This window comes from Rutidosis leptorrhynchoides, chromosome 3 (assembly GCF_046630445.1).
Source record: "Rutidosis leptorrhynchoides isolate AG116_Rl617_1_P2 chromosome 3, CSIRO_AGI_Rlap_v1, whole genome shotgun sequence".
Taxonomy (NCBI): domain Eukaryota; kingdom Viridiplantae; phylum Streptophyta; class Magnoliopsida; order Asterales; family Asteraceae; genus Rutidosis; species Rutidosis leptorrhynchoides.
In genome coordinates this window covers 650,159,511-650,185,249 of record NC_092335.1, presented here as the reverse complement: position 1 = coordinate 650,185,249, position 25,739 = coordinate 650,159,511, and the positions used below count along the sequence as shown (strand labels likewise).

Genomic DNA, 25,739 nt, shown 5'->3' with positions numbered 1-25,739 from the left:
ACCAACGTCGATGTGAACAACGCCAATAAAATACACCCGGAGGGTTAACTACATCACGACAATACAACATTAATCACGAATTAGCAATTCGACAATCATGCAACATATCGTGCATATACCAATAACCGCAAATCCACAATAGTTAGCAATACCAATAGCATATAGTTCATAATTAAATATGCCAATACATAATTCATTCAACCATGGTTAGCCAATTCGAACAAGGGAAACGGTACTTACAAGACCGTTGGAGTTCATAACATCCGTTAGTGCTACTTAATCAACGCGTAGTCACTAATCCCCCGGGTGATGTCTTAACAACGCGACTCACTCACCCTTGACAATGTGGCGTCTTAAACAACGCGACGAATCCACATGCCATTCAACACGATGAGTGGTGTCTTAAACAACGCGACATCCACTCCTATTCAATGTGGTGTCTTAAGCAACGCGACATCCACTCCTTTACAAAGTGGTGTCTTAAACAACGCGACATCCACTCCTTTACAATGTGGTGTCTTAAACAACGCGACAATGCCACATGACGATCCAACAATGAGTAGTGTCTTAAACAACGCGACAATACTACTCGTTTCATAGAACGTGGTGTCTTAAACAACGCGACAATACCACATTCATACAACACAACTAAATACATTATATACATACACGCATAACTATTCCACTCACAACCACGTGTGATAACGTACACCCAAAATGTGTACTTTGCCAAAGGTAGTCAACCAAAACGCACAACCGTGCCAATTGGACCTATGCACAAGTCCATCAAATCCACCTACATGTGAAGTGAGCTCTATAGATGAGAATCACTTCACCCGACCCGCACCCATCCTACACATACATATGAATATAGGATATTAACACTCACCTTGAAGTCTTGAAGAACGCTTCCAAGTAAACCGCAACTCGCCAATGGAAAGTACCTAATCCATTATCACAATTACAACAATACACTTAGAGTGGATTCACAAATCAACCCAATTCGACACTTAGTGCAAATTTGACCCAAATGCACTACCAAGTACAAACCGCGCCCAAACTAACCAATAATCACTCACACAAGTGAGAATGGTCCTAAATATGCCAATTAAACCCGAACCCAAGTGTTAAACACGTGTCATACCCATTTTGACACTTGAACCTTAATTTTGACCCATAAAGGTCAAAATCTCATCCTTTACAAGATTTGACACCAAAACACATTTAACTCGGTTCTATACTTCAACTTAATCCATTTTAAGTTTATAAACCTCATTAAATCGCCAATTGGGTCATAATCACCACCAAACCCTAATTTGACCCAAAGTCACAACTAGTCAACCAAATTACCCTAAATGGGTTTCAACACTTCCATAATCACCTACTTAAGTGATTAAACTCAAATTAAAGTTCTAAACATGGCCAATTAGTTCGCCAACTCAAAATCCACCAACAATTAACAACAAACCCGATTACTAGCTTCACTAAACCCATTTCATCACATAAAAGGGTTTTACAACTAATTAACTCAAAACCCTAACTTGAATATCAAATTAAATAAATGAAATTCGGAGTTTGAGCTTACCAATACTATCACCGCGTAGCCGAGAACGAAAGGAACAACTTTAAAACCCGAGACTTTGAACGATTCGAGCTTCTTCTTCACCAAAACCTCTAATCTCTCTCTAAATATTTGGAAGGGATGAATGGACATGAAAATGATCCAAAACTGATCCAAAGTAGCTAATATGGCACACAAATCCGGCCTCCAAGTGAATTTACCCTTATACCCTTCATTTAAATAAATAAAAACAAAGGGAGTTCTGTCAGCGCGGTTGCGCGGCGCGCGGCCACTTTGCGCGGCGCGCAGAATGCCAGCAACAGCTTCTTCGCCTTTATTTATGTGTATACATGTTTTAACCAAACCCATTCTCGAATATCTTTAATAACAAGTATACAAATTAAATATTCGGGTCTTACAGAATTTAACCATGATTTTTGGATATGGTTTCATGTTCATAAGAAAAATCATTTTTCCAGAAATCTAGCTTTTAAATCAAAGTTCTTCATAGCTTTTAATTATCCCAACCAAAACAGCCCCCGGTTTTACTACGACGGCGTATATCCGGTTTTATGGTGTTTATCGTGTTTCCGGGTTTTAAATCATTAAGTTAGCATATCATATAGATATAGAACATGTGTTTAGTTGATTTTAAAAGTCTAGTTAGAAGGATTAAATTTATTTGCGAACAAGTTTAGAATTAACTAAACTATGTTCTAGTAATTACAAGTTATAATCTTCGAATAAGGTAGCTTTATATATATGAATCGAATGATGTTATGAACATCATTACTACCTCAAATATAGTAGGTAAACCTACTGTAAGTGACAAGAAATGATCTAGCTTCAAATGATCCTTGGATGGCTTGAAAGTTCTTGAAGTAGAATCATGACACGAAAACAAGTTCAAGTAAGATTTCTACTCGAATTAAGATATTCAAAGTTATGGAAATCGAATCAAAGCTTGAATATGAATATTACCTTGAATTAGAATGATAACCTACTGTAAATAACAAAGATTTCTTGAGGTTGGATGATCACTTGAAATGGATTAGCAAGATTGGAAGTAAACTAGTAAACTTGGAAGGATTTTCGAAGTGTTTTTGAAGTGTTCTTCCTATGATAATTATAGCTTGGTTCTTGAAGTAATTTTTGATGAAGATGATGATTAGATACTGGAAAAATTCGTTCATAAGAGTGTGTGTGTGTGTTGAGAGAGAATTAGAAAGAGAATTTGGAAATGAAATGAAGTGAATGGTGAGTGGTGAGTGGTGAGTGGGGTTAAAAGGAGTTCTTGTTTGTTGACTAGCTCATGGTAGAAGTTAAATTTGATTTTGTCATGCATGACATAATCAAGAGGGGAATCCCATGCTAGTTCCTATTGGTATATACTTATAGTAAGTACGTCTAGAAGCCGTACGGTACGGATACTGAAAGACTACGAGTGGAATTGTTGATGAAAATGAATGAGGATGAATTTGTATGCGCTATTGCTAAGTAGAAGTATTTTGATATGTATCTTGAAGTCTTTCAAGAGTGTTCAAATACATTTAAAAACATCATATGTGTATACATTTTAACTGAGTCGTTAAGTCATCGTTAGTCGTTACATGTTTTGATTTGTTTTGAAGTCCTTAAGTTAACGATCTCATTTAATCTTGTTAAACCATTGTTTATTATATCAAATGAGATGTTAAATTATTATATTATCATGTTAACATGATATATGAATATATCTTAATATGATATATATACATTAAAATATCGTTACAACGATAATCGTTACGTATATGTCTCGTTTCGAAATTCTTAAGTTAGTAGTCTTGTTTTTACTTATGTAGTTCATTGTTGACACACTTAATGATATATTTACTTATCATTTTATCATGTTAAACATATATATTTAATCATATATGTATCATCATGTCATATACCACATATAGCGTTCGTGAATCATCGGTCAAACTGGGTGATCAGACATTTACATAATTTCCATTTCAATTAACCAAGTCTTAAAAAGTTTGATTGCTTAACATGTTAGAAACATTTAATCATGCAAATATAGTTTTCATATAAATATATATTCATAGAAGAGTTCGGAAAAGTTCGGGTCACTACATTACCTACCCGTTAAATAAATTTCGTCCCGAAATTTTAAGCGATTGAAGGTGTTGGCTCATCTTCTGGAAATAAGTGCGGGTATTTCTTCATCATCTGACTTTCACGTTCCCAGGTGAACTCGGGTCCTCTACGAGCATTCCATCGAACCTTAACGATCTTAAATGTATTTTGCTTGAGTCTTTTAACCTCACTATCCATTATTTCGACGGGTTCTTCAATGAATTGAAGTTTTTCGTTGATTTTGATTTCGTCTAACGGAATAGTGAGATCTTCTTTAGCAAAACATTTCTTCAAATTCGAGACGTGAAAAGTGTTATGTACATCAGCTAGTTGTTGAGGTAACTCGAGTCGATAAGCTACTGGTCCGACACGATCAATAATTTTGAATGGTCCAATGTACCTTGGATTTAGTTTCCCCCGTTTACCAAATCGAACAACGCCTTTCCAAGGTGCAACTTTAAGCATGACCATCTCTCCAATTTCAAATTCTATATCTTTTCTTTTAAGGTCCGCGTAACTCTTTTGTCGACTTTGGGCGGTTTTCAATCGTTGCTGAATTTGAATGATTTTCTCGGTAGTTTCTTGAATAATCTCTGGACCCGTAATTTGTCTATCCCCCACTTCATTCCAACAAATCGGAGACCTGCACTTTCTACCATAAAGTGCTTCAAATGGCGCCATCTCTATACTCGAATGGTAACTGTTGTTGTAGGAAAATTCTGCTAACGGTAGATGTCGATCCCAACCGTTTCCAAAATCAATAACACATGCTCGTAGCATGTCTTCCAAGGTCTGTATCGTCCTTTTGCTTTGCCCATCAGTTTGTGGATGATAGGCGGTGCTCATGTCTAGATGAGTCCCTAACGCTTGTTGCAATGTTTGCCAGAACCTTGAAACAAATCTGCCGTCTCTATCAGAGATAATAGAGACGGGTATTCCATGTCTGGAAACGACTTCCTTTAAGTATAATCGTGCCAGCTTCTCCATTTTATCATCTTCTCTCATTGGTAGAAAATGTGCTGATTTGGTGAGACGATCGACTATTACCCAAATAGTATCATAACCACTTGCAGTCCTTGGCAATTTAGTAATGAAATCCATGGTAATGTTTTCCCATTTCCATTCCGGGATTTCAGGTTGTTGAAGTAGACCTGATGGTTTCTGATGTTCAGCTTTGACTTTAGAACATGTCAAACATTCTCCTACGTATCTTGCAATATCGGCTTTCATACCCGGCCACCAGAAATGTTTCTTAAGGTCCTTGTACATCTTTCCCGTTCCAGGATGTATTGAATATCTGGTTTTATGTGCCGCCTTAAGTACCATTTCTCTCACATCTCCAAACTTTGGTACCCAAATTCTTTCAGCCCTATATCGGGTTCCATCTTCCCGAATATTAAGATGTTTCTCCGATGCTTTGGGTATTTCACTTTTCAAATTCCCTTCCTTTACAACTCCCTGTTGCGCTTCTTTTATTTGAGTAGTAAGGTTAGTACGGATAATTATATTCATAGCTTTTACCCGTATAGGTTCTCTGTCCTTTCTACTCAAAGCGTCGGCTACTACATTCGCCTTCCCCGGGTGATATCGAAGCTCAAAATCGTAATCATTCAACAATTCGATCCACCTGCGTTGTCTCATATTCAGTTGCTTCTGATTAAATATGTGTTGGAGACTTTTGTGGTCGGTATATATAATACTTTGGACCCCATATAAGTAATGCCTCCAAGTCTTTAATGCAAAAACAACTGCTCCTAATTCCAAATCGTGAGTCGTATAATTTTGCTCGTGAATCTTCAATTGTCTAGACGCATAAGCAATTACCTTCGTTCGTTGCATCAATACACAACCAAGACCTTGCTTCGAAGCGTCACAATAAACTACAAAATCATCATTCCCTTCTGGCAATGACAATATAGGTGCCGTAGTTAGCTTTTTCTTCAACAATTGAAACGCTTTCTCTTGTTCATCCTTCCATTCAAATTTCTTCCCTTTATGCGTTAATGCAGTCAAGGGTTTTGCTATTTTGGAAAAGTCTTGGATGAATCTTCTGTAGTAACCAGCCAATCCTAAAAATTGGCGTATATGCTTTGGGGTTTTCGGGGTTTCCTACTTTTCAACAGTTTCAATCTTTGCCGGATCCACCTTAATACCTTCTTTGTTCACTATGTGACCGAGGAATTGAACTTCTTCCAACCAAAATGCGCACTTTGAAAACTTAGCGTACAATTATTCCTTCCTCAATACTTCTAACACTTTTCTCAAATGTTCTTTGTGCTCTTGATCATTCTTTGAGTAAATAAGTATGTCATCGATGAAAACAATGACAAACTTGTCAAGGTATGGTCCACACACTCGGTTCATGAGATCCATGAACACAGCTGGTGCATTAGTTAAGCCAAACGGCATGACCATAAACTCGTAATGACCGTAACGTGTTCTGAAAGCAGTCTTCGGAATATCGTCTTCCTTCACCCGCATTTGATGATACCCGGAACGTAAATCAATCTTCGAATAAACCGACGAGCCTTGCAGTTGATCAAATAAGTCGTCGATTCTCGGTAGTGGATAACGGTTCTTGATGGTGAGTTTGTTCAACTCTCTGTAGTCAATACACAATCTGAACGAACCATCCTTCTTCTTGACAAATAACACCGGTGCTCCCCATGGTGATGTGCTTGGTCGAATGAAACCACGCTCCAAAAGTTCTTGTAGTTGGCTTTGGAGTTCCTTCATTTCACTGGGTGCGAGTCTGTATGGAGCACGAGCTATTGGTGCAGCTCCTGGTACAAGATCTATTTGAAATTCAACGGATCGATGTGGAGGTAGTCCCGGTAATTCTTTCGGAAATACGTCAGGAAATTCTTTTGCGATGGGAACATCATTGATGTTCTTTTCTTCGGTTTGCACCTTCTCGACATGTGCTAAAATGGCATAGCAACCTTTTCTTATTAGTTTTTGCGCCTTCAGGTTACTAATAAGATTTAACTTCGCGTTGCTCTCTTCTCCGTACACCATTAAAGGTTTTCCTTTTTCTCGTACAATGCGAATCGCATTTTCGTAACACACGACCTTTGCTCTCTCCTTTTTCATCCAATCCATGCCAATTATCACATCAAAACTCCCTAACACTACTGGTATCAAATTTATCTTAAATACTTCTCCAACCAGTTTAATTTCACGATCTCGACATATCTTATCTGCTGACATTAAGTTACCGTTTGCTAGTTCGAGTAAAAATTTATTATTCATGGACGTCAATGGACCGTTTAATTTAGCACAAAAATCTCTACTCATATAGCTCTTATCCGCACCCGAATCAAATAAAACATAAGCAGGTTTATCGTCAATAAGAAACGTACCCGTAACAAGCTCCGGCTCTTCCTGTGCTTCTGCTCCGTTGATGTTGAAGACTCTTCCACGGTTTTGCCCATTAGTATTCCCTTGGTTTGGGCAACTTCTGATCATGTGGCCCGGTTTTCCACATTTAAAACAAACAACGTTGGCATTATTTGATCCAACACTATTTGTCCCATTAGTCTTGTTAAACTTCGGTCCGTAGACCTCACACTTTACTGCGCCATGACCAGTTCTTTTACACTTGGTGCAAAATGTTGAGCAATACCCCGGGTGATTTTCTCCACACCTTTGGCATGTCTGATTCTGATTCTTGTTGTTATAGGAATTGTTGTTGTTGCGATTGATATTGTTGTTGGGACGATTGTTGTAGTTGTTGTTGTTGAGATGGTTTTTGTTGTGGTTATTACCGCGAAAAAATTGCATTTGTTTTTGTGAGTTTGGGGTTGGTTGTTGACACGATAGTTATTGTTGTTGTTATATTCGTAACCCCTGTCACTGGTTTCTTCCCACTTTCTCTTGAGTGGTTTCGTGTTGACCTCTTCGGTCGCTTGATTATTCATTCTCCCTTGGATCTGATTTATGAGCTTGTGAGCCATTCGACTTGCCTTTTGTATGGAGGCAGGGTCGTTCGAACCCACATCTTCCTGGATCCTTTCCGGTAACCCTTTCACAAACGCGTCGATCTTCTCTTCTTCATCTTCAAACGCTCGTGGACACAATAGGCACAATTCTGTGAATCTCCGTTCATACGTGGTAATGTCGAAACCTTGCGTTTGTAACCCTCTAAGCTCCGCCTTGAGCTTATTGACCTCATTTCTGGGACGGTACTTTTCATTTATCAAGTGTTTGAATGCTGACCACGGTAGTGCGTAAGCAGCATCTTGTCCTACTTGCTCGAGATAGGTATTCCACCATGTTAACGCAGCACCTGTGAAGGTATGCGTAGCGTATTTCACTTTGTCATCTTCAGCACACTTGCTGATAGCAAATACCGATTCGGCCTTTTCAGTCCATCGTTTTAATCCGACTGGACCCTCGGTTCCATCGAATTCCAGCGGTTTGCAGGCAGTGAACTCTTTGTAGGAACATCCGACACGAGTTCTCGCGGCGTTTGTTCCGTTGCTAGTTTCAGAGTTATTGTTGTTATGCATCGCGGCCTGTACTGCGGCTATGTTCGCAGCAAGAAAGGTACGGAAATCTTCTTCGGTCATATTCATGGTATGTCGAGTGGTTGGTGCCATTTCCTTCAAAAATAGCCAAAAGAAACGAGTTAATCATATAGAATATCAAGAGTAGCCAATAGTATTTCGTAGCATAATATGAACTTATTTATAAAAGCTCTTTCTTCATATTAGCGTTTTAAAATATTTAATTCGGGTAGTACCTACCCGTTAAGTTCATACTTGGTAGCTAACATACCATTTCAACTACTACAATTCTATATGAAAAACTAATCGTAGAAAAAAAAAATACATATATCATATTCAAACTTTTATACAATAACTTGCAAACTTACAATACCACTATTTTACATATAGCATAAAATATAGCACATAAAAACTTGATACAAAGTAGTTGCGAAGATAATTCTAGTTACGCGCAAGACGTTCCGCAAGGGCAATAAGGACACGTAATTCATACGTCCAGAAACACGTCATGCATTCTGGTTTTACCAATACCACTTCCCATCCTTGGTTTTGTGGAACATATCCATTGTGACCGATAGTAAGACAACGTGTTGTAACGTCGTCAAAAGGACGAAGGTTACGTAATGACCAACAGTCTCGTAATAACCTAAAAACTTCATTTCTTACCCCAATTACCGACTCCGTTACTTGTGAGAATGTTTTGTTTAACAATTGTAGCCCGATGTCCTTGTTCTCACTTTGGTGAGAAGTGAACATTACTAATCCGTAGGCATAACATGCTTCTTTATGTTGCATGTTAGCCGCTTTTTCTAAATCACGAAGTCCTATATTCGGATACATTGAGTCAAAATAATTTCTTAACCCTTTGCGTAAAATAACATTTGGGTTTCCCGCATTATATGCGTCAAGGTAAACACGGTTTAACTTAGGGACTCCCCAATCTGAGGTCCCCCACCTTCCGAACGAAAGCCTTTTATAAACCAAGGCATTCTTGGAACGTTCTTCGAATGTCTTACAAACTGATTTCACCGAAAATAGTTGTGCCGAGGAATCCTGACTGACTCTAGACAGGATTTCATCAATCATATCTCCGGGTAAGTCTTCTAAATTATTGGGTTGTCTAACCATTTTGTGTTTTTATACTGTAAAATAGACAAGAGTTAGATTCATAAAAGATACATATTAATACAAGCAATTTTTACATATATTGTAAAACATAAGCACACTATATTACATATATTACACCGCACGAATACAACTATCTTATTCCGACTCGCTCGTTTCTTCTTCTTCTTCTTCGGTTTTGGTACGTTTTGCTAAGTTTCTAGGGATATACCACATCGGTCTAGAAAAACCTGGTGGTTTAGAGGTTCCCGGGTTATTGTCACAACTTAAGAAATACGGGTGTTGACGATACATATAAAGTTCATCGGGTTTGGAAATAGGTTTCTCTATTTTTATACCCTTTCTTTTATTATTCTCTATTGCCTCTTTAAATTGTGTTGGGGTAATTTCTATAACCTTATCGGAATCCTCGTCGGGATCTGATTCATCGGAGAATTGATAATCCTCCCAATACTTTGCTTCCTTGGCGGAAACACCATTGACCATAATTAACTTTGGTCGGTTGGTTGAGGATTTTCTATTACTTATCCATTTTATTATTTCTCCCACCGGTTCTACTTCTTCCTCCGGTTCCTCCTCCTCCGGTTCCGATTCTTCTTCCGGTTCCTCTTCGGAATCTTGTGAATCAGTCCACGAATCATGCCAATTTACATTTGACTCTTCATTATTAATAGACGAGTCAATGGGACTTGTACTAGAGGTAGACATCTATCACACAATATCAAACACGTTAAGAGATTAATATATCACATAATATTCACATGTTAAATATATAGTTTCCAACAAAATGTGTTAAGCAATCATTTTTCAAGTAAACACGGTCGAAGTCCAGACTCACTAATGCATCCTAACAAACTCGGTTAGACACACACTAATGCAAATTTCTGGTTCTCTAAGACCAACGCTCGGATACCAACTGAAATGTCCCGTTCTTATTGATTAAAAATGTTCCATATTAATTGATTTCGTTGCGAGGTTTTGACCTCTATATGAGACGTTTTTCAAAGACTGCATTCATTTTTAAAACAAACCATAACCTTTACTTCATCAATAAAGGCTTAAAAGCTTTACGTAGATTATCAAATAATGATAATCTAGAATATCTTGTTTACACACGACCATTACATGATGGTTTACAATACAAATATATTACATCGAAATACGTTTCTTGAATGCAGTTTTTACACAATATCATACAACATGGACTCCAAAACTTGTCCTTATTTTAGCATGCGATAGCGGAAGCTCTTAATAATCACCTGAGAATAAACATGCTTTAAATGTCAACAAAAATGTTGGTGAGTTATAGGTTTAATTCCTACATATATCAAATCATAATAATAATAGACCACAAGATTTCATTTTTCATAATAACCATCTCAAGCAGGCATTTCGCATCGTACTTAGAGATAAAAAAAATCATTCATATGGTGAACACCTGGTAACCGACATTAACAAAATGCATATAGAATATCCCCAATCATTCCGGAACTACCTCGGACCTGATTAATATCGAAGTACTAAAACATCCGGTACTTTGGATGGGGCTTGTTGGGCCCGATAGATCTATCTTTAGGATTCGCGTCAATTAGGGTGTACGTTCCCTAATTCTTAGGCTACCAAGCTAAACGGGGTGATATCCAAATTCGATCATTCAACCATAGAAAGTAGTTTCACATACTTGTGTCTATTTTGTAAAACATTTATAAAACTGCATGTATTCTCATCCCAAAAATATTTAGATTTTTAAAAGTGGGACTATAACTCACTTTCACCGATTAACAATTCGTCGAGAATAGACTTGGCCACAGGTTGATTCACGAACCTATTACAATATATACATATATCAAAATATGATTGAAACATAATCACAATATTTTCTTTATTACGTGTTGATGATTTTTAGTTGTCCAGTTAGCGGTCCGAAGTTAGAAGTTCCATAATTTGTCGTACATGAATAACATAATATATATCTTGAATCAATCCACGACCCAGTGTATACATATCTCAGTATTGATCACAACTCAAACTATATATATTTTGGAATCAACCTCAACCCTGTATAGCCAACTCCCACATTCACATATAGAGTGTCTATGGTTGTTCCGAAATATATATAGATGTGTCGACATGATAGGTCGAAACATTGCATACGTGTCTATGGTATCTCAAGATTACATAATATATAATACAAGTTGATTAAGTTATGGTTGGAATAGATTTGTTACAAAGTTTCACGTAGCTAAATTGTGTAGTTTTTACCAATCTTGTATTACTCGCCATTTCTTCGTTTCTAATCCGTTTTGAGTGATTCAAGCGGCCACGGTTTCGTATTGAACTTATCTTTTTGAAACTAAACAGAAAAAGTATGAGTTTATAGTCGGAAATACAATTTTCAAGTCGTGTAGTAAAAGGTAGTCATTTCCGTCAAAAGAACGACATCTTGATGACTGTTTTGAAAAACATACTTTCACTTTGAATTTAACCATGATTTTTGGATATGGTTTCATGTTCATAAGAAAAATCATTTTTCCAGAAATCTAGCTTTTAAATCAAAGTTCTTCATAGCTTTTAATTATCCCAACCAAAACAGCCCCCGGTTTTACTACGACGGCGTATATCCGGTTTTATGGTGTTTATCGTGTTTCCGGGTTTTAAATCATTAAGTTAGCATATCATATAGATATAGAACATGTGTTTAGTTGATTTTAAAAGTCTAGTTAGAAGGATTAAATTTATTTGCGAACAAGTTTAGAATTAACTAAACTATGTTCTAGTAATTACAAGTTATAATCTTCGAATAAGGTAGCTTTATATATATGAATCGAATGATGTTATGAACATCATTACTACCTCAAATATAGTAGGTAAACCTACTGTAAGTGACAAGAAATGATCTAGCTTCAAATGATCCTTGGATGGCTTGAAAGTTCTTGAAGTAGAATCATGACACGAAAACAAGTTCAAGTAAGATTTCTACTCGAATTAAGATATTCAAAGTTATGGAAATCGAATCAAAGCTTGAATATGAATATTACCTTGAATTAGAATGATAACCTACTGTAAATAACAAAGATTTATTGAGGTTGGATGATCACTTGAAATGGATTAGCAAGATTGGAAGTAAACTAGTAAACTTGGAAGGATTTTCGAAGTGTTTTTGAAGTGTTCTTCCTATGATAATTATAGCTTGGTTCTTGAAGTAATTTTTGATGAAGATGATGATTAGATACTGGAAAAATTCGTTCATAAGAGTGTGTGTGTGTTGAGAGAGAATTAGAAAGAGAATTTGGAAATGAAATGAAGTGAATGGTGAGTGGTGAGTGGTGAGTGGGGTTAAAAGGAGTTCTTGTTTGTTGACTAGCTCATGGTAGAAGTTAAATTTGATTTTGTCATGCATGACATAATCAAGAGGGGAATCCCATGCTAGTTTCTATTGGTATATACTTATAGTAAGTACGTCTAGAAGCCGTACGGTACGGATACTGAAAGACTACGAGTGGAATTGTTGATGAAAATGAATGAGGATGAATTTGTATGCGCTATTGCTAAGTAGAAGTATTTTGATATGTATCTTGAAGTCTTTCAAGAGTGTTCAAATACATTTAAAAACATCATATGTGTATACATTTTAACTGAGTCGTTAAGTCATCGTTAGTCGTTACATGTTTTGATTTGTTTTGAAGTCCTTAAGTTAACGATCTCATTTAATCTTGTTAAACCATTGTTTATTATATCAAATGAGATGTTAAATTATTATATTATCATGTTAACATGATATATGAATATATCTTAATATGATATATATACATTAAAATATCGTTACAATGATAATCGTTACGTATATGTCTCGTTTCGAAATTCTTAAGTTAGTAGTCTTGTTTTTACTTATGTAGTTCATTGTTGACACACTTAATGATATATTTACTTATCATTTTATCATGTTAAACATATATATTTAATCATATATGTATCATCATGTCATATACCACATATAGCGTTCGTGAATCATCGGTCAAACTGGGTGATCAGACATTTACATAATTTCCATTTCAATTAACCAAGTCTTAAAAAGTTTGATTGCTTAACATGTTGGAAACATTTAATCATGCAAATATAGTTTTCATATAAATATATATTCATAGAAGAGTTAGGAAAAGTTCGGGTCACTACAGATCGTAACACTCAGCAACTCAGCCCCGAATGGCAAACTTACCATGTCAATGGTCAAGGATGCCCTATTTAGTGAAGAGGCAAGGAGAAAGGACATGGACACAAATCAGACCCATGTATTTGTCACCGAGAATCGGGGGAGACAACGAATGAGTAGCAAAAACAAATGGAGAGGCAGAAGCAAGAGCAGAGGCAGGTCTGCTGATGGCAGAAAACCAATATATAAATGCCACCATTGTGGATTAGAAGGACATATGAAGAAGAACTGCTACAGATTGAAAGAGGAACAAGATCAGAGCAGTTCACAGTCAAAGAACAAGGGTGGAGTAACATTAGTTACTATCACTGGTGATGTAGCTTATTGTTCAACCCATGATGAGACATGCCTTCACGTCTCACGAGAAGACACGGAATGGGTGGTAGATACTGCAGCTTCCTACCACATGACTCCATACAAGGAATATTTCACAACATACAAAGCTGGTGACTTTGGAGCTGTGAAGATGGGAAATTCCAGTTCCGCTGAGATTGTCAGAATTGGTGATGTCAAGATAAAGACAAGTTCCGGGAGCACAATCACTCTGAAGGATGTCCGCCATGTGCCAGATCTTCGACTAAATCTACTTTCTGGAGTAGCTCTAGACAAACAGGGCTATGATAGTCATTTCAGTAGAGGCACATGGAAATTGTCAAGAGGCGCTATGATAGTCGCTCGAGGACACATTTGTGGCACACTATACAAAACTCATGTGAAGATCTGTACAGACGGCCTTAATGTTGCAGAAAAAGAGGCGTCAAAAAATTTATGGCACCAAAGACTCGGTCACATGAGTGAGAAAGGGTTGTCTACCCTAATAAAGAAGGAGCTTATTAATGTAGACAAGGACGCTGCACTAAATCCTTGCAATCATTGTATTTTTGGTAAGCAACATAGAGTCTCGTTTAATTCCTCTTCAACGAGAAGATCAGAGTTACTCAGTCTGGTACACTCTGATGTTTGCGGTCCCATGGAGGTTGAATCAATTGGCGGCAATCGATATTTTCTGACGTTTATCGATGATGCTTCTCGAAAGGTGTGGGTATATTTATTGCGGACGAAGGACCAGGTTTTCGATTACTTCAAACAGTTCCATGTCATGGTAGAACGTGAGACGGGAAAGAAGTTAAAGTGTCTTCGATCTGACAACGGCGGTGAATACTCTTCCAGGCAGTTCGATGCCTATTGCAGATCATATGGCATCCGACATGAGAAGACAGTTCCACGTACCCCTCAACACAATGGTATAGCAGAAAGAATGAACCGAACAATCATGGAACGTGTTCGGAGCATGCTCAGTATGGCTAAGCTGCCAAAGCCATTCTGGGGAGAAGCAGTCAGAGCCGCATGTTACTTGATCAACCGGTCTCCATCAGTACCACTGAATTTTGAAGTTCCGGAGAAACTTTGGTCTGGAAAGGACCCATCATACTCTCACTTAAGAGTATTTGGATGTTTGGCGTACGCACATGTATCCAAGGAGCTCAGACAGAAGCTAGATGTAAAGACTACTCCATGCATATTCATAGGATATGGAGATGAAGAATTTGGATACAGATTATGGGATCCAAAGGAGAAAAATGCAATCACAAGTAGGGACGTAGTGTTCCATGAAAGCCAGACAATAGAAGATATTGAAAAGCCCACAATATCTCAGAAGTCAAATGTTGCTGCTCAGGTGCCAGAGGCAACAACAGAATCATTCATGAGAAATGAATATACAGTGCAAGATGAAACGCCGGAAGTAGAAGATAATGAGGAAAATGACGGTACTAAGCAGGGGGAGCCACAACCCCATCTGCCAGACGTTCCAGGACCATCACAAGGCGAAGATGATGGTGGATCTCCTCAGTATATTCCAGAAGTTCGTAGATCTGAACGAGGTCGGATTCCATCGAGTAGATATCCGGAATCTGAGTATCTTCTACTTACTGAAGATGGAGAACCAGAGAGTTTTCATGAAGCAGTATCTCATAAAGACAAAGAAAAATGGTTGCTCGCAATGCAGGATGAGATGGATTCTCTGCAGAAAAATCAAACTTATGAGATTGTAAAACTTCCACGCGGGAAGAAGGCACTGAAAAATAAATGGGTGTTCAAGCTGAAAAAGGATGGCAGCGGAAAAGTGGTGAAATACAAAGCACGGCTTGTAGTCAAAGGATTCCAACAGAAGAAAGGAATTGACTTTGACGAGATATTTTCACCAGTAGTCAAGATGACTTCAATCAGAGTCATACTTGGATTGGTCGCAAGTATGAACTTGGAGCTTGAACAGATGGATGTAAAGACAGCTTTTCTTCATGGAGATTTACATGAAGAAATTTACATGGAGCAGCCAGAAGGTTTTGAGGTTTCAGGAGATAACCTCGTATGCAAGCTAAAGGAAAGTTTGTACGGTTTAAAGCAGGCACCTAGGCAGTGGTACAAGAAGTTTGACTCGTGCATGGTGAGTCAAGGGTACAAGAAAACTGCAGCGGATGAGTGTGTCTATATTCAGAAGTTTTCTGAAGGAGATTTCGTTGCTCTTCTACTATATGTAGACGATATTTTGATCGTAGGGAAAGATGCAACGAAGATCAACCAGCTGAAGAAGGAACTCTCTAAGTCTTTTGACATGAAAGACTTAGGACAGGCTCAACAAATTTTGGGAATGCAGATTACCCGAGATAGGAAGAATAGAAGGTTATGGCTATCTCAGGAGAAGTATATTGAACGAGTCCTTTCACGATTTAATATGAACAATGCCAAACCTGTTAGCATTCCATTAGCCAACCATTTCAAGTTAAGCAAGAGTTCTTGTCCCTCATCCAAGGAAGAGATCGGGGAGATGTCGTCAGTACCATATTCTTCAGCAGTTGGAAGTTTGATGTATGCGATGGTGTGTACAAGGCCCGATATTGCTCACGCAGTGGGAACGGTGAGTCGTTTTCTCTCCAACCCCGGGAAAGAGCATTGGAATGCGGTAAAATGGATTCTCAGATATCTTAAAGGTACAACAAAGATATGTGTTTGTTACGGGGGAGCTGATCCAATCTTGGAAGGCTATACAGATGCAGATATGGCTGGAGATCCTGATAGTAGAAAATCTACTTCAGGATTCATTTACACTTTTGCAGGGGGAGCTGTTTCATGGCAGTCAAGACTACAGAAGTGTGTTGCATTATCCACAACTGAAGCAGAGTATATTGCTGCCGCAGAAGCTGGAAAAGAAATGTTGTGGTTAAAGCGTTATCTCCAAGAATTTGGAATCAAGCAAAAGGAGTACAAGGTACATTGTGACAATCAGAGTGCTCTAGATTTGAGCAAGAACTCCATGTACCATTCCCGTACAAAACATATTGATATTCGCTATCATTGGATACGGGAGGTAATTGATCGACAACTGTTGAGACTAGTCAAGATCCATACAAAGGAGAATCCTGCAGATATGTTGACAAAGGTGGTGACTCGAGAGAAGTTGGAGTTATGCAGAGACATAACTGGAATGTTCGTGGATTCGGCTGGAGGGGGAGAATTGATGGTTTCCAGCCAAATTCCAGCTTCACCTTCTAGATGTCGTAATATAATATATTCTAGATGCCGCTAGATGTCTCCATTCTAGCCGTAATCTAGAATCGTCTGGATATTCAAAGTCGTCAACTTTGACAACTCACATGGAAGTATTCAAAATGGAAACTATTACGGCTAGTCAACTTTGACAACTCGTGTGGAAGAAGCAAAGTTGAAAACAATTACGGCTAGCCACCACTTTTATGCGTTCACACCAAATCTGCGTTCACACTTCCACCTCCTCAAAGCCTTCTATAAATAGAGGTGCAAACCTCATTTGTAATGCATTCACAAAAGTGTAATCACACCTAGTTAGTGTGTGTGAGTTTAAGTGTAATCATAACCAAGAGTGAATACACCCTAGATAGTGGTGAGATTCCTAGTGTGTTAGTTTGTAAGAGTTTTTTTTTATTTGAGTTTTGTAATACTCTGTAATCTATTCTTGTGAGTAATAGAGTTATTTTCTCTCAAATTTCTGTCTACCAACGTCCAGGTGATCCTCTCATAATCACAACAAATATTTGGTACGAAGTTTTAAATCCTTTTGAAATTAAGCATATTGAACTCTTATGAGCTTGTGACAGAATTTAGGATTGGAGCAAGCAGTTGGTGTTCTTAAACTTAGTTTATCTAAAATTCACACAAATGTAGTGATATTTGTCTCACGGTATGTATTTGTAGATACAAGGTGTAGTCTTTTGGACTGGAATAAATGGTAGTACACAATATTACTAGGTGTTGCTAGTGCACTTGTTTACCTTCACAGTCATGCTATCGTACACGGTGACGCAAAACTTAGAAACATAATTGTTCAAATAATCATATATGAACTCTCAGTTTCTTATTTTTTGCTCATCTGGTTATTTAGAGTTATATACTGTATGTTATAATAGAAGTAAGAGTTATGGATCATTAGCAATCATCAGTCTCTTACGAGTAAGAGATTTGCATTTTAGCGTTCGTAATTGATATTCAACATAGTAGTAAAAGTTGCCAACTCGTCGGATTTGGCGACTAGTCGGACCCGAATAGGCCCAAGTCGGTCAAATTTGCTGGTCAACACAGGTCAACCCCCCAGTTAAAGTCGTTCAACTGATCAAAAGTCGGATTTAGTCGGTCAAAGTTGGATTTTTTTAGGTCTGATTAGTGGAATGTGGCGTACTTTTGATACCTTCAATGAGTGAAGGGAAATTAGCCAGTGTATATAAGTTGTGCCCACCATGTAATCTTTTTTTTTTTTTTTAATGAAACGTTTTGTTGCCTTTAAATAAAAACAATGAGTGAACTGCTCAAATCGAAACCATATCAGTGTTACTAGTTGGATTTGTCCCTAGCGGACTATTACTGTCCTTTGACTACTCCCCAAACTTATAAATACATTCATATACTTGAACTCGTTACTTAAGCATCACATATTGGATCCAAGGTCACTTTTTTACTTTACAAAAGAATAATAGTATTTCCATTAGTGGAGTTTTCTTTAATCATTAAATCATTATGTATGTTTCCTGTTTCTCTCTGTCCAATCATTCAATTTTTAACTTTACCAATTTGTCATCTTGTTCTCTTTCAAGCCATCATTTTGGAGGTCCTTCAAAGTGTCACTAGACGCTCGATTTTCTCAGGTATCTCTACCATTTTTTTTACACGTGTTATACATATAATTTTATTATTTTGTGTTTTAATGGTAACATATGATGATGATGTTTTTTTATCATGTATTTGTTCATATTTTCTAAGGATTACACTTATTACCTCTTTGCCTATCTATTTTTTGATGGTACCGCTTTTAGTTAGTTACCTTTGTGTAAGTACAGCGATGATTCAGTTTTATGGTACAATTTTATGCTCTGTTTCAATTCACAGTTCATTCTTTTTGCCTTTTCATGATTGTACAAATATTTTTTTTTGTTTAATTTTATTTTTATGGTGACAAGGTGCACGTGAAGGGAATTAATTGAGAATGAGCTTTTAAATATCTTAATAACTACATCTAAAATCAGACGATAGTTTTAGTCTAAATTACCTTTTCAATTTCATCAATTATTTTAAGAGGTACGTGTAGTATACAATAATAAATCTCACATGCCACTCACTTATTATTGGTTCATTGTAATTTTCTTATAAATTTCTTCTGCTTGCTAGAAAAAAAAGAAGATAATTGAAATGGCAGAGGGGGTCATTGTTACTTCAGTTGCTGAGAAAGTAGTAGACTCGATGTTTGTTGTCGCCAAGAAGGAGATTGGTTACATGTGGAATTGCAAACAACTTGTTGAAAAGTTCAAAAGTGAAGTTCAAAACCTCAAAGATATGAAAGGGAGGATTCAACAAAAAATAGAATTAGCTAAAAATAAAGGAGACACACTCGTGGTTGGTGTTCAAGACTGGATCAACGCTGCTACTGCAGAAATATTGGAAGCTGAAGAATTTATTACAAAGAAGACATGCTTTGGAACTGGATTGTGTGGTAATTGGAGCACTCTTCATCATTACGGTAAGAAGGCAGCACAGACTGATCCTCTAATGGAGCTCAAAGCAGGAGGCACAATTTATGAAAGTTGTGTTTCTTTGGATACTCCTGCTATACTTGACTGCTACCAAAACAAGAATCTTGTTGATATTGTGACCCATAATTCAGTTTTGGACAATATCATTAAGGCTTTGGAAGATGATAGCAAACAAGTTATCGGAGTCTATGGTGTAGGAGGTGTAGGAAAAACTACATTGGCCAAGGAAGTTAATTCAAGAGTAAAGACTATGTTTGCTGATGTTGCATTTACCACTATCTCTAAACAGTTTGATGTTGAAAAGATCCAAAAGGACACTGAAAATGCAAGAAAGAGAATTATAAATGGTGAGAAGATTCTAATTATATTAGATGATGTGTGGGAGGAATTGAATTTAGATGAAGTGTGCATTCCGTGTGGTATTAATCACACGAATTGCAAAATTTTATTGACCTCTAGAAGCAAAGATGTGTGTAAAAAAATGAATGCTCAGAGTAAAATTAGTGTGAACTCTTTGCCATTAGAAGAAGCATGGATTCTTTTCAAACATGTTGTTGGTGACAAACTGGAGACCGACACCCATTTGAGTTCAGTTGCATACGATATTGCTAAAGAATGCAGGGGATTGCCACTCATTATTGACGTGATTGGAAAAACTTTGAAAAACAAAGATGTCAGTTCATGGAAGGCAACTTTAACTCAGTTACAGAAAAATGCTTTAAAAACAAAGATGTGGATGCAACAATAGAAACGGTATATAACCGTCTGAAGCTAAGCTATGATTATCTTAAAAGTGAAGCCCAATGGTGCTTCTTACAGTGTAGTTTGTTTCCAGAAGACTCTTATATCTTGTTGGAAGACTTGGTACTTTATAGGGTAGGTTTGGAGAAGTCTAAGGAGATTGAAAGCATAGAGGATGCAAGAAGCACTGTTCAAAATGCAGTGAATATCCTCATGTCTTATGGTTTGTTGTTGGATATTAATTCCAAATTTTACATCAGAATGCATGATGTGTGCCGTGATATGGCATTGTCAATTGTAAATGAAGGTAGTACAAATCATTTTCTGGTGATGGCCGGGGAAGGTTTGACTGAATGGTTGCCAAGAAACAACATCCAACAAAGTTACACGGTGCTATCATTGATGGAGAATAGAATAAGTAAGCTTCCTGAAGATCATATTAGCTTCCCAAATCTTGAAGCTGCCTATTTGCAGTGTAATCAACTGACATGGATTTCTGAAGAATTTATTGAAGAAATAAAAAATGCTAGAGTTTTAGATTTGAATGATAATGAGATCTCATCCCTCCCACAGTCATTAGCTAGGCTCTCACAACTTCGCATGCTCAATCTTAAGGGAAATAGATCTATATGTGAAATTAGTATAATAGGTGAGTTGAAAGGCCTTGAGATTCTAATTCTCAATGATACTGGAATCGAAGAAGTTCCTGAATGTATTGGTCAGTTGGTCAACTTAAGGCGGCTTGAAGTTAGAGATTGTTTCAATCTATCTCGTATGCCACCAGATGCCATTTCAAAGCTCCAGAGGTTGGAAGAGTTACGCATTCAATTCCCGGTCCATTGCAAACAAGTTCACGAGTGTCTTGCTGCGGTGAACTGTTTGTCGAAGCTCACATGTTTGGAATTAAAAGTTCCAAGTGTCCATGACATTCCTGAAGGTTTTAATTTTGATAAACTCAAAGGATTTGCAATTAAAATCGAAAGGGCTAATAGGTCGTTTGGTTTTGAGTACGTTTGGACTTCAGAACGTCATCTAGCTTTGAACAGGAAGTATCTTGTGCTTCCATTCATTAAATGGATGAAAAAACTAATTGAGGTAAGTCGTCCTATAATAAGTTTAAGTGAAATAGAAAACTTGAATAACATCATACCGGACCTAGATCAAGAAGGTTTCAATAATATAGAACATATTAATTTGAAGAGCTGTAAGAATGTCACATGCCTAGTGGATACGTGTGATTGGGGAGGGAATGCAAATAAAAAGTTTTTAAGGGAAGTTAAACGTTTGATTTTGTATGGACTAGATAAGTTAGAGGTTCTATGGAAATGCCCAGATGAATTTATAAGTCTTACTAACCTAGTCACCCTTTACATTTATGATTGTCATAAGTTAGTAAGACTATTTCCATTGAGTGTCGCAAAAGGGCTTGTTTCACTGAAGGAGGTTCAAATTCAATTGTGTAAAAATATAGAGGAGGTGATTTGGGGTGAAACTGAAACGGATGAAGTTGTCTTCCCTTGCCTTACCACTATTCACTTAGGTTATTGTTATGAACTCAAAAGCTTCTACTCGGGCAGTTGTAGCATCAATTATCCATCATTAGTGGAAGTAACATCCTTTCAATGTCATAAAATGGAGATGTGGGGACATGGAAGCCATGAAACACCCAAGCTCAAGTTTGTGAATAATGTACCACTTGATGGAGGTTATTCCATTAATGATGCCATTGTCGAAGTCAGTATGGCACAAAAGGCTAGCTTATCAGGTAATAAAAATGCTCTTATCACTTAAACATAGTTATTTTGATTTAATTGGCTGATATCCATAGTATTTTCTATTTTGAACAGGAACTTGAGAACAAGACGAGAAGATAATTACAGTTTTAGAGTTAACAAAAAAGGTAAGTTGCCATTTAAATATCATGATGTCATGGTCACGATCCCATCAAATTTTCAAATGGAACTAACTATGTTGACACTGATTTGGGAGTTGGCACACATTATGTGAATCTTTTTAAATCCTCTTGATGCATATCTTTGGTTCCCTAATACAAGTACAAGTAGTACCTATAATACAATGTTATATGTATTTACTTGAGTTTGAACTTCATTTTAATTTGTTTTACAGTATTATCTTTCAAAAAACGCGAATCCGTTACTCTGTATTGTACTCTATTATAACATATATTTGTGTCATGTCATTTGTCACCGTGTTTCACTTACATAAGCCAAATTGGAAATAGTACCGTATTTATATACAGGTTATACTATAGGGCCAGATAATTCGTGTTATTGGATATGTATGTATATGCGACAGTATATGTATCAACTAGTACTTATAATACAATGTTTGATCTCACTGTAAGTAGTAAAACCACACACATACAAAAAAAAAAACTTCCATATTACTCGTGTCCTTGCACTTGAATCATGGACCTGCACCATCAACCCAAGCGAACTTTGAACAAAGTACTTCAAAACTCTAGGTGGTAATTACGACCCATTTGCTTATAATTTTGATCGACTTCCACTTCAATTGATAGTCCATGTTGTATACATCGAGCAGTTACGGCTTAAAAATGCTTTATACTGTTCTGAGCTCGGTGACAACCCAAAACATTCGAGCTCGCGGCAAAATTCTGTTACGGTATCAATTTCAAGATAACACCATCTAATGTTGCTCAACTATGTCGTGTTTCCGATTTCCTGGAGGCTGGTAGAATGATCAATGCCTTAGGCATCGATTTTTCTACATTTTTTAGGAAAAATCTCTTTGAAGGTTCTCTTACTTTATTTTGGGAAGATTTGTGGTGTGGTAATGGCAGTCTCAAGAACAGGTATCCAAGACTTTACAGAATCGATACTAACAAAGATGGTGTGGTCAATGAGAAAGTGCAAAGGATGGACAATGCTTTCCATTTTTCCTGGAACTGGACAAGATCATTAACATGAAGGTTGTCAAGCGAAGTCAGAAAACTGGAAGATGAGATCTCGAATATTTCTTTCAAAAATAATGGGTCGGATTCTTTGGTTTGGTCGCTATCTTCAAATGACAAATGGTCTACAAAAACATTAACTTCATTACTTGTGCAACATTCGGCGAGTCAAGGTAATATCTATCTTGAAACAATAATCAACAGATTGGTTCCCTCAAATGTCGGGTTGTTCATTTGGCAGGCAAGCATAAGTAGAACTCCGTGTCGGGTCGAGCTTGATAAACGGGGTTTAGATTTAGATTCGGTAAGGTACCCGGTTTGTGATGACAATCTCGAAACAACGGAACATTCACTTGCAAATTGCAAAAGAGCTCGTGAGGTTTGGGAACAAATATACAAATGGTGGCAAATTGTACTTCCTGCAATTTCAATTTTGCCGAGTTATTTAAAGGCATTGGGTTCTCATTCAATTCTAATTTCGGTAAATCTATTTGGCAAGCGGTGGATTGGGTACCCGGGTACACCATATGAAAACATTGAAATGAAACGGTTTTTTAAAGAAACAAGTTGTGCAGCGCGGCAATCGTAAGCGAAATTCAAGTGATGAGTCATTTATGGATTTCCAATAGAGTGAGAGGCTTCGAGATTGGATGGTCGAATTGGATTCTCAATTCGGGACTCCATATATTTTTCGGCATTTATATGTTTTTGAATGTAACTATCACTACAATAACATTCTAATATAACTAATATTAGAAAGAAAAAAAATTCGGGACCTCATTGAATTATAATCATGGAATCGCCACTGCATACACAACTAAATATGATTTATGATATTGTACATTACAACAGTGTTAAGCATATTTGATTGTGTATGACTAAAAAATAGTTGTGTAAGAATAATTACCTAAATGAAAAACAAAAATTAATATTCATCTTGACAAATAATTACCTAGATGGATAATGATTCTTGATGGTTAGTTTGTTGAGTTCACGGTAATCAATACACGTCCTCAACGTGCCATCTTTCTTCTTGACAAAAAGAACGGGTGCTCCCCACGGAGACGAGCTAAGACGAATGAAACCTTTCTCCAAAAGTTCTTGAAGTTGGTTGGATAATTCCTTCATTTCGGATGGTGCTAAACGGTATGGTGCCTTTACAACAGGTAGCACCGGGCGTGGATAATTTGAAAGCGAAAGATAATATAATATCTATGGTTGATATTTTTAGTTGACAATATAGAGATAAGGAGTAGGTAATGGTACACAATGGTCCTAAGGTTGATCAGACCTTATTTTCATCATGATCCATTAGGATTTTCGCACGACTTATTATAATATAACTACGTTGATCAGACGTCATTATATTATACTAAACTATACTTTTATCACTCCATAAAGTTACTACTATGTCATCTAGTCAATATTCATCTTCTTCGAGGTGAATGATTCAATGGAAAATGAAAGAAAAGAAAATAACATCATTCATTTATTTTAAAGAAAATAACCAAAGTATTACAGAAATTTAACGAAATCTTCCAAAATATAGAAGTACTAAGTGGTAACATAAAAAACACTATGAAAATGAGAAATTTAAATGAATCTTGTAGTTGCCAAAAAACTCTTCATTGCGCCTCTTCGTCCTTCTTCCTCATCATCCCGAGCTTGCTCGGCAGTCATCACAAACGCTCGGCTTTTAGCATTTCCCGTGTTATCCATTTTCTTTGGACACTGGTTGCAAAAATGCCCTCTTTCTCCACAGTCATAGCATGTAGGAACGATTGCGTTGGCTTTTGTTGCAGGTGTATCAGTTGAAGGAACTGCAACCCTACAATTATTGGCTATATGACCAATCTTTTTACACTTGGTGCACTCAGCCTTGCACCACCCAGAATGGTGTCTCTCACAACGCTTACAATAAGGTTGTTTCCCAGAATAACCTCCTTTTAAATTTTCGGCAACTTTCTTAATTGAACCTTGGTTTGATTCCTGAGTAGGCTCAAATTTCCTTTTGCCTTTACTTGTCTTAGCCTCAGCTTGTGTAACGACCCGCACTTTTTCGATCATACTATACTTATAAGATTAATATTTACATAAATTAAACCTTGCCAACATGATAAGCAATCCAAATTGTCGAGACTTATATTTCCGAAAAGAGTTTTACACAACGTTTGACCGTCTAGTTTGACCGATGATATCACGAACTATACAATATATGATAATTATACGTTTGTGTATATATATGTATATATACATATTTAACATGATTAATGAATGTTTTAATATCTCATTTTGTATTAATAACAACAAGTTATATGTGTATTTTGAAACTACTAACTTAAGTTTTCAAAACGATAACAATACGTAACGTTATTTGACTTAAATACTTAAGACTATAATGTTTATACATATATTGTATAAGTAATGTATTTAATCACTTTTAAGAACTTAAATACATAAAATCATATAAGTGTATTCACAA

The 25,739-nt window shown here is 36.9% G+C and overlaps 1 protein-coding gene and 1 pseudogene across 1 annotated transcript; both read left to right on the top strand.

The window, feature by feature from the left end:
* The window catches only part of LOC139902469 (U4/U6 small nuclear ribonucleoprotein Prp31 homolog), a 133,874-nt pseudogene that overhangs the window by 17,982 nt on the left and 90,153 nt on the right, over positions 1-25,739 (top strand).
* On the top strand, positions 19,241-23,846 carry LOC139896416 (probable disease resistance protein At4g27220). The gene is made up of 6 exons (XM_071879059.1): positions 19,241-20,269; positions 20,353-22,087; positions 22,151-22,222; positions 22,865-22,968; positions 23,034-23,158; positions 23,276-23,846. Exons 1-6 carry the CDS (start codon positions 19,241-19,243, stop codon positions 23,844-23,846), a joined length of 3,636 nt encoding a protein of 1,211 aa, XP_071735160.1.

Coding starts and splice junctions, on each gene's coding strand:
- LOC139896416 (XM_071879059.1), top strand. CDS start 19,241: ATGGCAGAGGGGGTCATTGTTACTTCAGTTGCTGAGAAAGTAGTAGAC. Junction 20,270..20,352: donor AAGATGTCAGTTCATGGAAG/GCAACTTTAACT, acceptor AACCGTCTGAAG/CTAAGCTATGATTATCTTAA. Junction 23,159..23,275: donor AATGGCAGTCTCAAGAACAG/GTATCCAAGACT, acceptor ATTAACATGAAG/GTTGTCAAGCGAAGTCAGAA.